Here is a 17,991-nt window from a genome sequence, read left to right as displayed (position 1 = left end):
CTGACACCTGTCCATTGGTTGTTAATGATATCACATCTCAGCTACCATGATGACAACACCACAAACACCACCTATGGATAAATGGGGCACTGTATTTGAGAGGAAAAATAGCCCTACAGAATCTCATACAGAGGTGGTCATGATGATAATTGTTATGCCAAGTTTATTTATTTATTTGTTTATTTTGCATTAAAGGGATACTCTGCTGGTCAGCGTTTGGAACAAACTGTTCAGAACGCTGGAGCTGGCACCGGGAGCTTGTGATGTCATACCCTGCCCCCTCATGACGGCTGCCACACCCCCTCCCATAGACTTGCATTGAGGGGGTGGGACATGACATCATGAGGGCTATGACGTCACAAGCTCCCGGCGACGGCTCCAGCGTTCGGAACAGTTTGATCCAAACGCTGAGCAGCGGAGTACCCCTTTAGGAACACAAGATAGCAAAGGTGCAGATGAAATAATTGGAATAAAATACCAAGATTTCGGCCTCTATGGTGATGGGAATGACTGTTGCAGGGAATATACTGCACCCCTATTCAAAACTCTTCTATTTCGTCTAGTACAGCAAACTAGTATCAGAATGCTGTCAAACTGCTCTTATGTTCACACGGCCAAAAAGGCACAGAATGTTGAGCCAGAAAACACAGGCAGACATTTCACACATTTGAATGTTCCAGTGGGCGCTTGGATCGCTTGGAAATGTGCTGATTAATAGACGGCAATTAATTTCCTAGCGGAATCCTCAGAAAGAATAGACATATCTATTCTTTCTGCGGACTTCGGAATCAGGGTCATTCCACCATGTGCACAGTGCAGCAGAATCCCATTGAAATCAATGTGACTCTGCTGCAGCAGAATTTCTGAGCAGAATATTTGTGTGGAATTCCGCTCGGAAATTCTGCCGTGTAAACATAGCCTCAGAGTAGTTAAATGCACTAGTATTGAGCCATTGAGTCATTCAATGACTAAATGCAGTGACCTCACAATCGGCGTTTTCCCATTGTTATGTTATTTATGTAATTGATCAGGTTATGTTATTTTCTCACATAACACGTTCTTCAGTGTAACTGGAGTGTTGGCAGATTTCTGCTGCTCTCTCTGTAAGAGTAATAAAATTAATAATAATACAGCTGATATTTGCCTTTTAACACTGGGTCTCTCTTGATTTCCTGTGACAGGGTGCACACGGATGAGACTTTCTGGGATGCAGCTAGTCAGCAATGAGTCGGGTAACAGCTGTTGCGCGTGCGGGTCTGACGAAACGTGCTGAGGCACGCGCAACAGCTGTTACCCGGCTCATTGCTGACTAGATGCATCCCTGAAAGTCTCCTCTGTGTGCACCCCGTCAGCAATGAGCCAGGTAACAGCTTTTGCGCGTGCCTCAGCACGCTTCGTCAGACCCGCACACGCAACAGCTGTTACCCGGCTCATTGCTGACTACCTGCATCCCAGAAAGTCTCGTCCGTGTGCACCCCGTCATACCGCATCTTCAATAAAGATATCGTGACACTGCTATCCTGGTGAGTGACGCCCTTCATTTCTCATAGTTAATGGAAATGTTTAACCTTCCAGAGGATAATATACAAGTGGATATACTACTCCCCTACTCCCACCATTCTGCATTCCTGTATTGCTGGTGGACAGATTTAAAAAGGTTTTCTTGGTTTTACATAAATAAAGGTTCAGGTGATTTCCATTTTTTTTACTCTGAGGCGTGTGCAACATTTTGCAAATGTTTTACACCAGAAATCCAACATAAATGCTTATAGGCTATGCTAACACCACAGAAATTTTGCGTCGGAGACCGGAATTGTAATTTCTGCTGCAGATACATCAGCGTGTGCACAGCAGAATCCCATTGAAAGCAATGAACTTTGGTGCAACGTAATTTTAGAGAATTTTTTTTTTGCTGGATTCTGCTTGGAAATTCCGTCGTGTGAACATGCTTTAGGCATTCTCATTAAGATACATAGGAAAAACCTGTAATAGGAAATGCTTAAGGAGCTGTTCCATTTGCATAATTACTATTATAGTTCATTTTAATTACGCAAATTGTGTAACATCCCCACTGCAAAACTTTTCTGATTGGGCTGCACACAGACAGGAGCTGGCTGGAAAACTAAAACAGCAAGGTGGGACAACCCCTTTAATGTAAATTGACATGCTGCAGATTAAAAATCATGGTCAATTTCCATGTGGATTCTTTGCTGAATTCTTCTGCATCATATGGAGGAAATGTCTTAAATCTCATTCACTTTGCTGCTACAAAAACTACTGCAGATTTTCCACAATGAAATTCTGAGCAGAAAATCCAAAGCATTTTCTTTGCATGAAATAAAACTGTATACGGCTAGAATTCCACTGAGGTTTTTCATGCAAAACGCTGATAAAAATGCCCATTTTGCTGCACAGCTGCGGCCAGATGTTAGCTGCAAGTCAATAGTGAACTGCAAAATGCCAGATCCACTTGGCATTTTTCATTTTGGCGTGATTGGCCAGATAGCAATCCAAAAAAGTGATGGAGATATCTTTTTTGTTAAAAATGAGTGTAGTGATGGGAATCCAGTAGTGATGGGAAAAAATTATATTTAACAAAATTTATTTTTTAGAACAAAATATAAATTTCGTTAAATACAATTTTTTTCCATCACTACTGTAGGTTCAGCACTGATAAATGTAGTAGGCCCCCCATACTGTCCCTACACGGGTACACTATGCAGCCGTGTATACTTTACGGCTTGGGGAGGTGAGTAGTGATGCTGTATATACATCATTCCTCATCTCCTTACACTCTGTGGACCGGGTGCTCAGCATCCGACCCATAGAGTGATACCTGAAGACAGTGAGAAAACTGCCACAGGGGACAAAACTGGCTGTTTCCACACACCTGAAAAAACGCAAGAAAAAAAAACAAGAAAAACTGCCAAAAAGCAGGAAAAAGCTGTAGCAGTGTTTCTCGCAGTTTTTCCTGGCGTTTTTGCTGGTGGGAAAAAACCTCAGGGTAATCTTAGCCTACTTCTAAAATAATAAAGGTAGGCATATAAAGGTAGGCATACCAAGTAATAAGAGTATACAGTACAATGAACACATAGTATCACCATACATGTTACCATCAAACTGTTGTTGACCTAATCCAGTGTAACAAGGCTTGAGCGAACTTTTGAAAATTTCAGTTTGCCGGGCTCACAGAACTTTAAAAAAAAGTTTGCTTTGCGGCAAATAATTTATAAGAAAACTCGCAATGTCACCTTGGATGTATTCAAGTAGTTTCAAATGGTTTAAATTTAATGTTAAAGTTACAGCGAACTGCGGTACCCCATGGTAACTATCAGCCTATCTAAAAACACATTGCACTAGTGGATTTGGCATTTTTTTATCACTAAAATAAAGCTGCATAAAGTATCCCTGTTGGCAGATGCCGTCGGTGTTAAAATGTACACGGAGGTATCGGAACACCCAGTGGATCTTGAGTCTCCTTTTTTGGGAGTTGCAACAGAATGTAGTATACCAAAATAGTCATGAAGAGATATATTTTGTAAACATTGACTACTTTACAAAAAAATGATTCTTTTTTTTAAAGATCTTGGCAGATTGTGTTGGATTGGCTGGCAGTAGCAGTACATCCCTTTGGTGATGATTCCTGTCAGCTTGGAATACTGGAGGTTAAAACTTCAACAACAAAAATGGTCAGCACCTTCAAACAAAATGTAATACGTGTAATAAGTAAAGGTGCGTACTGCTAGTTTTGAATTTTACCAGTAAGGGACAAGTAATATTGGCACAGCATGACCACCATTAACACTTACCTATGACTGACTAATACCACTATACTGTAACTGAATAAAATCCACTAAACAAAGACCAATATATACACATACAGTGACCAAATAGTGATATATACCAGCTGTACGCTGGCGCTTTTCAGACGATATAAATAATTACAGTGCAGTTGAATCCAGTGACTCACAGGTGACGTCTTCTCTGATCAGAGTCATTTACTTTTCCTTTTTTTTCTAACAAAATAGTGGACAGTGCGTTGTTATAAATGAACCTGGATAGGTTGGAGTCTTAGGCTAAGAAGGTTCAGCACTGATAAATGTAGTAGGCCCCCCATACTGTAGTAGGCCCCCCATAATATATATATTGCTCACCTCTCCTGAAGCATCAGGACAGGGAACTACCGGCTTATTAAAGATGGACACACAATTGAAAGTTGTGCTTGACCAGGGATCCGTGACATGTGTCCTGAATCCCCAGAAAGGCCCCCATTTCCCTGTAGGCTGGTCCCAATACCTGCAACTACAACCCTACACTCCTTCCCCTAACTGTAATGTTATTTGGCAGAGAGATAACATGAGTCAATGGTAAATAGTAGCAGAAGAAAATATACAGTAAGTTACTTGTAGAAGCCCAGTTCAAAATCCCAGATATTTTTGTTTCATATTTGTTGGCAGCAAATATGGGACAAACTGATAAGACTGTTCATGCAAATGTACACGCCTAGTAGAGAAGCATGCTTACTAAAGAGCTGAAAGTACTCCATATACACTTATATCAGACTTCTTATTCTCCTTTGAAAGGAATACTTTTGTGGTTGCATCCTGCATTTATTTATTTTTTGTAAAAGGATCACACATTTTTGCATGGACTTATACCTCCTTCATGATACTGCGGAACCTGCTGGACCAGAGGACAGCTATGCAAGACTTTCTTGTTTCATTCATCACATTCCACTAAACACCTGAGGCAAACAAACTTGCTTTTTCTAGTCTGCCACAAGCACAATGGTGTGAAGGAATGGCACAAGTTGCAGACTAAACTTTTACCAGTTAAAAGGGTTAACTGGTTAAGGGATAAGTGTCTGATCGCAAGAAAGGTACCCTCCAGATCAGGGCCCCAACTGCATAGGCGCCATGTCCTTCCATGTATCTCTAGAGATACAGTTCTTGTATACCTCTGGCTCTCCCATATAGATACACGGAAGGGTGTTTCAGCCAATGGTTTGCGCGGTGGTAATGGTGCACGGAGCGGAGGTCACTCCGTACATGGGGAGAGCCGGGAGATTGCAGGGGGTCCCAGTCATCAGACCTTCCACAATCAGATATTTATCCAGTGTTCTGTGGCTATGGGATAAGATGTTCTGTACTGGCGTTCACTCTTTAACAGGAAAAAAACATGAAAAAGCATACTGTATGGAAGCCTTACATGAGAAATAAAGCCTTTAATATATGACTACATATTTAATAGAATATATTATATTGAGCACAATTAATCCTCGATAAATTACTATTGAGCGATCCAAGCAAATGTTGCGTTTATTTTAACTGGCAAACTATTGTCTTTCATGAATTAAGTTTACCCTGTTATATAACCTAGCCACAAATTGTGAATCCATATTAAGAAGTAAGGGCTGTATTACATAAAGAGATTATTCAATAGGTTGATATCACCTTGTGTAATAGGGCCCGCAGTCAGCTGATCAACAAGCATACAATTATCTGCTGGCTGACTGTTTAATTTGGCCTGCTTAAAAATTGTCGCTTAGTGGCCGCACCTCTACCCATGTAATCGGTCATGTGCGGCCAATGAACAAAGTAAGCAAGGCCATGGGAATGATTCAGTGATTATTCATACAACCGTTCCTTCACATTGGTGGAGCCTTGTACAGTGGTCCCTCAAGTTACAATATTAATTGGTTCCGGGACGACCATTGTATGTTGAAACCATTGTATGTTGAGACCAGAACTCTATGGAAACCTGGTAATTGGTTCTAAAGGCACCAAAATGTCATCCAAAATAAGGAAAAAGTAATGATTAAAGAAAAATAAATAGATAACTAATATAGATAAAGCAAGAGCGTACATATAAAAGTAAGAAAGATCTGCTGGGAGCTGTAAATCACTGTCTATGTCAGTGTTTCCCAAGCAGGGAGCCTCCAGCTGTTGAAACACTACAACTCCCAGCATGCCCGGACAGCCAAAGGCTGTCCGGGCATGCTGGGAGTTGTAGTGTTGCAACAGCTGGGGCCACCCTGCTTGGGAAACACTGGTCTATGTAGAGGACAGGAGCTTCTTCGGGGTCTTGTACAGTGCGCAATGTCCTAAAAAAGTAACATGGAGTCGCCCTCACCTGGTGTCCAAAGGAGCAGGTAACCCTGGTACAGGTAAAGTGTGCAGAACATGTAATACCTCCCTGTACTGTAGGGGGCGCTACCAGACACCAGCCAGTGCATGCACTTCAGTAATACAGGTGTTTTACCAGTGAATGCCCATTCTGATTGGTCGGTTCTTCCGGCCATTGACACGTTTCACAGATCTGGACTGTCTGTAGCATTGTATGTTGAGTCTGGTTTCAACTTACGATGGTCCAGAAAAGACCATTGTATGTTGAAACTATTGTATGTTGAGGCCATTGTAAGTTGAGGGCTCACTGTAATAGGTGATCAGCCATCTTGTATTCCCCCGCGTCTTCACCATCCTCCTCCCCTGCATGTAACCCGTATGTAAGAATACTACAATAAAGAAGCCTCTGATTGAAAATACCCGGTGAGTGCTCCTCAGTACTTATCTTCATGCTTGTATTAGGTGATGTAAACAAGATCGGCCAAGGTAGTAGGACCCTCAGGCTTTATATTTTTTCAAAATCCCTTTTCTTGGCTTCCTAAACCTCTGTGACGGTCATAAAGGACACCGGTTGTGTTGACTAAATATATCTTTCAAACCCAGTTAAAGAAATGTGTACTATACACAAGGTTTTCTAGAAAGGAACAGTGAAAATGTTGGCAGATTCTCAGTTTTACTTTTGGCTTACCCATCCTTAATCATAGGTGAAACACAAGGGTATTATAGGAGTTTGATTGATTATGATCACTTAAAGGGGTACGCCGGTGGAATATATATTTTTTTTAAATCAACTGGTGCTGGGAAGTTATGCAGATTTGTAAATTAATTCTATTTAAAAATCTTAATCCTTCCAGTAGTTATCAGCTGCTGTATGCTACAGAGGAAATTCTTCAGTTTTTGAATTTCTTTTCTGTCTGACCACAGTGCTCTCTGCTGACACTTCTGTCCATGTCTGGAACTGTCCAGAGCAGGATATGTTTGCTATGGGGATTTGCTCCTACTCTGGACAGTTCCTGACATGGACAGAGGTGTCAACAGAGAGCACTGTGGTCAGACAGAAAAAAACTACACAACTTCCTCTGTAGTATACAACAGCTGATAAGTACTAGAAGGATTAAGATTTTTAAATAGAAGTAATTTATAAATCTGTTTAACTTTCTGGCACCAGTTGATTTAAACATTTTTTTTTTACACCGGAGTACCCCTTTAATGATTGATGAGGGTATGACCTCTGATACCCCTACCGATCCTGAGAATGAAGGTACACAGCGCTGCATCTCCTGCTTGGATTTACTCCTTTATAAATATAGTGGATCAATAACTATGAGTCCATTGTATTTTTGTAGGGTTTAGATTACAAACCAAGTGCAATACACATACTATTACTACAATTGCAACTTATGAGACCAGAAATAAAAAACATTAGTATACATAACAATATATACAAGAAAGTAAAATGCTCAGCTGGCATACTCACCACTGTAACTGCATCATTCAGCAAGGATTCCCCGAACACTAAAATATATAACTGTTCATTAACATGGATATTTTCAAAAACCGCGAGAACGGCCACTGGGTCCACCGCTGATATTAGGCTGCCAAACAACAGGCATTGCAGCAAAGAGATGTTTAATAGACCGAATGCTTCAATTTGACAGATTCCAAATAAAGATATGCCAATCCCAAAGGCATTCCAGAGAGTGCCAACTACGGCATACCAGAAAATTGTGCCCATATTGTCGAAGAAAGGGCGTGTGGGAAGGAAGTAACCTGCATCTAGCACAATTGGAGGTAGAAGATACAGGAAAAAGACATCAGTTTTCATTGCAGGAGGAGACTTTTCATTGACCGCAAATATAATTCCACCAAGGAGAAGTCCAACCAGGATAAGTAGGCAACTCTCCGGTACGATGGTATGCAGCTTGTGGTAGAGATGGAAGCCTGTATAAGAAAGGGAAAAGGAAACTGTAATAATGCAGTTTTGGTAAAATAGGAACAATATGAAGACCAATGAGTTTGAAACATTAGAGAGAGATTGGCAGCCATCACAGCAAGCCATTTCACTTTCTCTATTAAATGGGCACTGTTACCAAACTTTTTTTTTTGATATGTTGTAGTACTTATGTACTACAACATATCTCTAATATAAATCTATACATTTTTTTTTCCGTTAAAGTTGTTTATTTTAATGTTGAAAACCGGCCACTAGGGGTCTCCCTCCTAGTGGCTGGTGTGACGTCATGCATGAATTCGGACCGATGCCGGCCGGGCATCGGTCCTAATTCATTTAGCCTGTGCCCGCTCACTGCCTGTCAATCAGACAGGCGGGAGCGAGCGCTGAGAACGCATTGGCTCCCTGGCTAACTCTGCACTCGAGTAAGGCTGGGGGGAGCGGGGTTCGGGGTAGTGCTGCGGCAACTATTGATTTCAACGGGGGGGGGGGGGGGAAGCGGGGTTCGGGGGTAGCGACATGGCCCATACAAGACTATTGATTTTAACAGAGATGAGAGAGAGCAGGGTTCGGGGTAGCGCCGCGGTGGTAACAAAGTTATTGTTTTCAGCACAGGGTGCCTCTAGTTGTTTCACCACTACAACTCCCAGCATGCACTGAAAGCCAGTAGATGTCAGGGCAAGCTGGGAGTTGTAGTGGTGAAACAGCTGGAGGCACCCTGTATAGTGAACTAAGGGCAGAAGTGTCCGCCCCAGCAGGCATCAGTGAGGTTGTGCCTGCTGGGGAAGTCTGCCTGGTAGTGAGCACACTATCAGGCAGACAAAAGGCATTTTTAATATATTTAAAGAAAAATGTAAAGGCAGGGAGGGGGTTAGAGATAGATGGGCAATAGGCAGGGACAAGAAAAAAATAGATGGTGGGAGCTAAACTTTAAAGAAACATAGGTGGTTTTCATAAACATTATCCCATTGGCAAACTAATCCACATCCAAATGCATAGCAAAATACATGATGTACAATGATTTCTCTTTTCTGCCACATATTCTGCTCTGGATTTTTTTGATGAAGAAATCTGGAAAGTGAATAATATATATTCCCCAGCCAGGTTGCACCCAGGAATGACACAATGTATTATTTTCACATGTGAATTAAACATTTTTATCCTTTTCAAAAATATAAACATGCATAACCACAAATGCAGTGTGAACCTAGTCTATACTTTGCATAGCTATTTGAAAAGGATTGGGACAAAGAGTGACATATCCAGTTGCTGTATGGAATAGTGCAGAAGTCTATGCTATCCAGTAATCCCAGAATGCTACAGAATCTACGGAAACAGGAGCAATTTTGCCATACATTTTCTTATTAAAGCCTATGTATATGTCATACATCACATGGGTCTTGCTTTTTTAACTCAGAACTGTGACCCCAACCGATCTTAAAGGGGTACTCTGCTGTTCAGCATTTGGAACAAACTGTTCCGAACACTGGAGCCGGCGCCGGGAGCTCGTGATGTCATAGCTACACAATCTAATGACGTCACACCACGCCCCCTCAATGCAAGTCTATGGGAGGGGGCGTGACAGCCGTCACGCCCCCTCCCATAGACTTGCATTGAGTGGCGGGGAGTAATATCATGAGGGGGCGGGGCTATGACGTCACAAGCTCCCGGCTCCAGCGTTCGGAACAGTTTGTTCCAAACGCTGAGCAGCAAAGTATCCCTTTAACTATGGACATTAGTGTGCAACTTGTCAAAAGTTAATTTAAATGACAGCAATGCTTTAAGATGTATGCACCCTGTGGAAACAGATAAACATCATGTGAATAGGGTCTAAACTATCGGAAGAACAGCACAGGAGATTTCATAAGTTGGCTTTACATATACTATAGATGCAGTGGTCCCTCAAGTTACAATATTAATTAGTTCCAGGACGACCATTGTATGTTGAAACCATTGTATGTTAAGACCATAACTCTATGGAAACCTAATAAATGGTTCTGAAGCCACCAAAATGTCATCCAAAAATAGGAAAAAGTGAGGATTAAAGAAAAATAAGTAGATAACTAATATAGATAAAGCAAATCCTTACATATAAAAGTAAGAATGATCTGCTGGGAGCTGTAAATCACTGTCTATGTAGAGGACAGGAGCTTCTTCAGGGTCCTGTACAGTAAAAGCAATGTCCTAAAATAGTAAAATTGAGCCGCCCTCACCTAGTGTCCAAAGGAGCAGCTAACCCTGGCACAGGTAAAGAGTAGTACAGAACATGTAATACCTCCCTGTACTGTAGGAGGCACTACCAGACAAGAGTCAGTGCATACGCTTCAGTAATACAGGGGTTTTACAAGTGAAATGCCCCATTCTGATTGGTCGGTTCTTCCAGCCATTGACATGTTTCATAGATCTGGACTGCATTGTATGCTGAGTCTAGTTTGAAGTTACAATGGTCCAGAAAAGACCATTGTATGTTCAAACTATTGTATGTTGAGGCCATTGTAAGTTGAGGGACAACTGTATATAAGGCACTTGCTGCCTATCCAACTTTCTAATATGCAAGTTAAAGTTTACTAAAGGAAAACCATAGCAGCAGCTTTGGTATATGTGAAAGCCAGAAAGAAGACACTTGAGAGCACCTGTACAAAAAACCTCTTTATCTGAGTTGCTCGGTTACTAGGAGCGGTTGTGTCACAACAAAAACATTGTGACCTATCAGTTGCATTGTAGTGTAGGATGTACTGTTTGGTCATAATTAGTGCAGCTTCCTTTAAAGGGGTACTCCGGTGGAAAACTTTTTTATTTTTTTTTATTAACTGGTGCCAGCAAGTTAAATGGGCAATGTCGCCAAAGTTTTTTTTAATATGTTGAAGTACTTATGTACTACAACATATCTCTAATATAAACCTATTACATTTTTTTTCCATTAAAATAGTTTTGACAACTGGCCACTAGGGGTCTCCCTCCTAGTGGCCGGCTGCAGGCTGGCGTGACGTCACGCCTGAATTTGGACTGATGCCGGCCGGGCATCGGTCCTAATCCATTCTGCCTGCACTCGCTCCCTGCCTGTCAATCAGACAGGGGGAGCGAGCTATGAGAGCGCATTGGCTCCTTGGCTTGACACGCCGCCGCCACTCTGCACTAGAGGTATGGGGGGGGGGGGGGGGTTTGGGGGAGCGCCACCGCTGCTGCTCAGCACTAGAGGCATGGGGGGGGGGGGGAGCGGGGTTCGGGGGAGCGCCGCCGCCGCTGCTCTGCACTAGAGGCATGGGGGGGGGGGGAGCGGGGTTCGGGGGAGGACCGCCGCCACTGCTCAGCACTAGGGGCATGGGTGGGGGAGCGGGGTTCGGGGTAGCACTACTGTGCTAACAAAGTTATTGTTTTCAGCACAGGGTGCCTCCAGCTGTTTCACCACTACAACTCCCAGCATGCCCTGACAGCCAGTAGATGTCAGGGCAAGCCGGTAGTTGTAGTGGTGAAACAGCTGGAGGCACCCTGTATAGTGAACTAAGGGCGGAAGTGTCTGCCCCAGCAGGCATCAGTGACGTCACGCCTGCTGGGAAAGTCTGCCTGTTGTGAGCAAGTCAGCCATTTTAATATAGTAAAAAAAAATGTAAAGGCAGGGAGGGGGTTAGGGATAGATGGACAATAGGCAGGGACAGAAAAAAACGGATGGTGGGAGCTACCCTTTAAACAGATTTGTAAATTACTTCTATTTAAAAATTTTAATCCTTTCAGTACTTATTAGCAGCTGTATGCTACAGAGGAAATTCTTTTCTTTTTGAATTTCTTTTTTGTCTTGTCCACAGTTCTCTCTGCTGACACCTGATGCCCGTGTCAGGAACTGTCCAGAGCAGCATAGGTTTGCTATGGGGATTTTCTCCTGCTCTGGAGAGTTCCTGATATGGGCATCAGGTGTCAGCAGAGAGCACTGTGCACAAGACAAAAAAAAAAGAAATAAAAAAAGAAAATAATTTTCTCTGTAGCATACAGCTGTTAATAAGTACTGAAAGGGTAAACATTTTTTAATAGAAGTAATTTACAAATCTGTTTAACTTTCTGGCACCAGTTGATTTAAAAAAAATAATTGTTTTCCACCGGAGTACCCCTTTAACGTCTAATGTTTTACCTGCAGATAAGAACTACACATTTGTGTCCCTGTATCATAAATACCACAAATATTTGTCCTTGAAAAGAATTGGCTTTACTTGTGGCCACAACCACATACAGTATAAATAGACTAAAAGGATACTGAGACTTGTACTATTTATTCCTGATCCAAAAGTTTCATCTAAAAACCCATTGTCTAATAGTGTTTTGTGCGATTGCCAAATAAAGGCCGTATTACTGTAGCTTCTAAAAGAGGCGTATCAATTATTCATTTCCAGTTATCCGCCAAAAGAAACGAAATGCCAAAGTATTAGTGCTTCTGTGTTTTTCACCTAATACTATATCAGTGGTCTCCAAACTGTGGACCGCCATCGATTGCAAAACTACAACTCCCAGCATGTCCGGGCATGCTGGGAGTTGTAGTTTTGCAACAGCTGGAGGTCCACAGTTTGGAGACCTTTTCTATTTCACATTGTAAATGCATAGAATTATATATAATGATATAAGAATATCCGTCTAATTTGTGAACCAAAAAGTTGTAAATGTACTTATAGCTTATCCAATCACTACTGAGTTGTTGGTAGATCTACTTCCTCCCCATTAAAGGGGTACTCCGCCCCTAGACATCTTAACCCCTATCCTAAGGATAGGGGATAAGATGTCTGATCATGGGGGTCCCTCTGCTGGGGACCCCCGGGATCTCGGCTGCAGCACCCCGCTATCATTACTGCACAGAGCAGACTCGCTCCGTGCGTAATGACCAGCAATACAGGGGCCGGAGCATCATTACGTCATGGCTCTGCCCCCTCGTGATGTAACGGCCCACCCCTCAATACAAATCTATGGGAGGGGGCGTGGCGTCCATCACGCCCCCTCCCATAGACTTGCATTAAGTGGGCGGGCCGTGATGTCACGAGGGGCCGGGCCGTGACGTAACAATGCTCTGGCCCCTGTATTGCTGGTCATTACGCACGGAGCGAGTCTGCTCTGTGCAGTAATGATAGCGGGGTGCTGCAGCCGAGATCCCGGGGGTCCCCAGCAGAGGGACCCCCATGATCAGACATCTTATCCCCTATCCTTAGGATAGGGGATAAGATGTCTAGGGGCGGAGTACCCCTTTAATGGGGAGGGATAGGAACTAAATGGAGGAAGTAGATCTACCAACAACTCAGTGGTGATTGGATAAGCTATAAGTACATTTACAACTTTTTGGTTCACAAAGTAGATGGATAGGGGATAAGATGTCTAGGGGTGGAGTACCCCTTTAAGTGATCCTACAAATACACATTATGCAGAGCTGGTGCAAGGATTTTTGCCACCCTAGGCAAAAGAAAATGTTGCCGCCCCTTGACCCTGCCCATTGGCTCCACCCTTTGACATGCCCCACCTTACTACTGGGGTGACACACTGTAGCAAACCTCTTCCTCATGGGGCGGATGTATGGAGGCGCGCACAATGTCAGAACCTGCCTGTCTGGCCTTGGAGGTAGCACTGCCAGGCTGACTAATGCAGATTATTATGGTACCGGGGCAAAGGGGGGTGCTGGCTGGGCGGGTGCTTCAGATGAGCGGTGGGTGCTTTGAATGCTGGCCGGATATTAACTTTCTTGCAGTGGGCAGAGCGGCACCCCCATCAAGAAGGCGCTCTAGGCAGCTGCCTATTTTGCCTATAGGCAGAACCGGCCCTGCATTATGCACACAACAGATATTCATATGGCGTTGTACGGCATCTTATAGGTGTATCTAAAATTAAAAAAAATCTCAGGCATACTCTGCGGTATTTTGTTAACTTGCAATTCATGGAAAACTAATAATTATTTGCATTTTTGGCAGTTATAAAGTGTTTTTTCCCGCCATGTTTTTAGTTTTGGTACCATGCTTTCACCCTAAAGCATATGGTTATACAGGCACTGTATATGGCCCTACAGTGTATAATGCTCAAACTGGGCTAGCATTATGATCAAATGATTATGGGGGGTAGAGAGGGGGATGGCAAACAAAAGCAAGGCTGTCCGGCCAGCTGGGAGTTGTAGTTTTGCAACAGCTGGAGGCACCCTTGTTGGGAAACACTGCTTTAGTACAATGAAGATCACTCAGGACGCCTGAAGGGTTAATCCTCAGCCGTCTAGGGGGGGGGGGGGGCTGGGTTGCAGTGCTGCTCACTTTCCTCTGGTCTTTCTATTCTCTCTAATTGTGACATTATTTGATCCATTTCCTGAATGTATCCTGTCATTGGATATGTGGAAGACCACACTTTTGAGTCGCAGAAAGAAACAGGTTATGCTTGCTAAATAGAAGGAATGTAGTTACAATAAGACTACATTCAGCGCAATGAAGTAATGAAGTCAATGTTGGTCTATATATTGATATCTCTCCTTGACAAGTTGCTGACCTATTACCCAATGTATGACCCAAAATTGTATGTGAATGTGGCTTGAAGGGGTATTCCAGAAGAAGAAAAAAGTATTTTGAAATCACCTGGTGCCTGAAAGTTAAACAGATTTGTAAATGACTTCTATTTACAAATCTTAATCCTTCCAGTACTTATTAGCTGCTATATATTATAGAGGAAGTTGTGAAGTTCTTTCCAGTCTGACCACAGTGCTCTCTGCTGACAGCTCTGTCCATGAAAGGAACTGTTCAGAGCAGGAGAGATTTTCTATTGCTCTGGACAGTTCCTGACACAAACAGAGGTGTCAGCAGAGAGCACTGCGGTCAGACTGGAAAGAACTACACAACTTCCTCTGTAGTATACAGCAGCTGATAAATGTAGGAAAACTTGAGATTATTAAATAGAAGTATTTTACAAATCTGAATAACTTTCTGGCACCAGTTCATTAGAAAAATGTTTTGCCTTCAGAGTACCCCCTTAACAGAACATTGAAGCCCAGTCATAACATTCTTCAGCTGGGAGGGCATAGAAGCTGAGCTGCAGTAACCCAGCACAACCAGTACACCATGATGGCGCAGTTTGCTTCCAGCTCCATTCACTGTGTACTTCCAGGTACATTGGACCTGCCAAACAGCTGACTGATGATGGTGTCCGGTGTCAGCACCCTACCGATCAGATATTGATGGCCTATCATATGGGGGGAAAAAATAGAAAAGCCCTTTTGAGTGATCCTCTCTGCCATGCTATGAGTGCACACACAGAGTCAACTCAGTAGATAAACTAAATGCAGGTACTTTAAAGGGGTACTCCGGTGAAAACCTTTTTTCTTTTAAATCAACTGGTGGCAGAAAGTTAAACATATTTGTAAATTACTTCTATTAAGAAATGTTAATCCTTCCTGTACTTATTAGCTGCTGAATACTACAGAGGAAATTATTTTCTTTTTGGAATGCTCTCTGATGACATCATGAGCACAGTTCTCTCTGCTGATGTTATTATAATAATAATAATACTTTATTTATTGTTGTCCTTAGTGGGATTTGAACCCAAGTCTCCAGCACTGCAGTGCTGACCACTGAGCCACCATGCTGCCCTTAGCATGCATCTGCTATGCATCTGCTATGCATGGTTGCTAAAATGGACAGAGATGTCAGCAGAGAGCACTGTGCTTGTGATGTCATCAGTGTTCCAAAAAGAAAGGAATTTCCTCTGTAGCATTCACCAGCTAATAAGTACTGGAAGGATTAAGATTTTTTAATAGAAGTCATTTACAAATATGTTTAACTTTCTGCCACCAGTTGATTTAAAAGGAAAAAAGGTTTTCACCGGAGTACCCCTTTAAGAAGTGTCCCAGGATTAGTAAAACAAAGCTGGTTTCTTTAAAAAAACAGCACCACACCTGTTCTCAGGTTGTGTGGTATTGCAGCTCAGTTCCATTGCATTAAATGGAGCTAAGTTGTAATACTACACCCAACCTCTGTTGTTGGAAGAAATTAGCTCTATTTTTCTATCCCATTATGGCTCTGTACAGCTTAAAGGCTGTATAGAACTATAATGCCCCCATGTGCATTAGGAGTTAATTATAAATTACCCTAAGCGTACGTTCACACGAGTGGACCCACAGCGTATTTTACTGTCCAGAGCAGGAGAGGTTTGCTATGGGGATTTTCTCCTACTCTGGACAGTTCCTGAAATGGACAGATGTGTCAGCAGAGAGATCTGTGGTTAGACAAAAAGGAAATTGAAAAAGAAAAGAACTTCCTCTGTAGTATACAGCAGCTGATAAGTACTGTAAGGATTAGGATTTTTAAATAGAAGTAATTTACAAATCTGTTTAACTTTCTGGCACCAGTTGATTAAAAAATAAAAAAAAAATTCCACTGGAGTACTTCTTTAAGATTGCAAAGCTTCAGCCAAGACTCTTTATGGCATATGGATGCAGCGAGGCCCAAGATGTGATGAGAAGCATATGCATTTTCTACTGCTGTATTTATGAAAATTATATATATATATATATATATATATATATATATATATGGGAATATGCAAAGCAGCTCATTACACAACCTTTTCAGGTAGTGTTCCCTGAATCTCCGTTACACCTGAAGAGGTGTCCTCTCCTTGAGGAAAGTACTGACCCCGTATGTATATATATATATATATATATTTATATATATATATATATATATATATATATATATATATATATATATATATATGTAGTTCTGCAACAGCTGCAGGCGCACTAGTTGGGAAACACATGGGGAAATCTAATAATACATCAATAATACATGTATCAATAATACATACAATCATATAACAGGTTGACAATGTCTTTTGACAAGAAATAAATGTTACGCTTAGCTACGCAGAATGTGCGGGCATCTTGCTGGGCATTGTGAGCACTGCTCCTAATTTATTCACTTTGCACATGGACAATAGCAGTCAAGGGTGCTTGGCATATCACATAATGGCGCTTGTTATCCCTGCCACAAATCTAAAAATAAGCAAGCCATAGCCTGTTATTATAGAGTAAGCTTACATAACAAATACATGCCCACAAGTTGCTGGGCACAGACACCCTTTCTATATAAAGTAACTTGTCAGAATGTCAAGTGTGGAACAGATCTATAATAGCCGGACATCAGATCTACTCACCAATTTTAGCCAGGGAAGCCAGCAGAATCCATAGCGTGATCTCGAATGGCACCTGCACGTGGGGGTAGTCGAGGGTAAAGACTGACAACCGAGTCTCAGCTGGTGTTACCCCATGCTGCTGGGTGGCAGTCTCTGGACTGGAGCCAGGAGATGAACTGGTTAACCGGGCGAATGTGATGAGACAGATGAGCAGGCTTCGGCATATTGGCTGGTTCATGGTGTATCACTGTGCACTCTATAGGAAGGGTTACGCAGGCATTGGCATCATCCCTGGCAGCTCACTCGGAGAACTGATTCAGAAAGACCTTGCACTGACTTCCTCGTCTCCAGAAGTCTTGTAGTGAGAACAGGTGCTGAACACAGAGCCCGCCCAGCAAGACTGGCACAGCCCAGCAACTGTGACCTGATCCCGCCCGCCGGAGTCCTGACTACATCCTAGTGTAATGTAGTAGTCACTGGAGCCGTCCTTCCAGCAGCTCCGTCTCTACCTGTGGAGACGCTAGGGTTAATCCATTATGAATGAAGAAGTGACTTTCTTATCCGTCCGGTTTTCTTATTCAGGGATAAAGCTGGTTTCTTATCTAGCAGTTTGTTATTCACGAGATCTGTGTTTGTGTTTTATGCTGGTTCCTTTATGACGTGAACTTATTTTAATATTCTTTGAACTGAAGTGCCCTGAGGTGAATACAAATGAAATCAGCCTAAAAGCACAGATGGCACAGAAATGGGCATTAGAGTGGGCACACCATATTGTGATTGTGA

General features: G+C 42.5%; 1 protein-coding gene across 1 annotated transcript in view; it reads right to left on the bottom strand.

Moving 5' to 3' along the window:
• LOC130357778 (sodium/hydrogen exchanger 2-like) overlaps positions 1-17,725 on the bottom strand; it is an 80,564-nt gene extending 62,839 nt beyond the window's left edge. The window contains exons 1-2 of the mRNA XM_056560525.1: positions 17,230-17,725; positions 7,603-8,066 (exon numbers count right to left, since the gene is read on the bottom strand). Coding sequence (XP_056416500.1) covers positions 7,603-8,066; positions 17,230-17,446 — 681 coding nt within the window. The 5' untranslated portion in view covers positions 17,447-17,725. The remainder of the gene's footprint in view (positions 1-7,602; positions 8,067-17,229) is intronic.
• Positions 17,726-17,991: the final 266 nt, after the last annotated feature.

The sequence above is a fragment of the Hyla sarda genome, chromosome 2 (genome assembly GCF_029499605.1).
Source record: "Hyla sarda isolate aHylSar1 chromosome 2, aHylSar1.hap1, whole genome shotgun sequence".
In the NCBI taxonomy this organism is placed as follows: domain Eukaryota; kingdom Metazoa; phylum Chordata; class Amphibia; order Anura; family Hylidae; genus Hyla; species Hyla sarda.
Note: the sequence above shows the minus strand (reverse complement) of the source record. Positions and strands in the feature narration are given on the sequence as shown.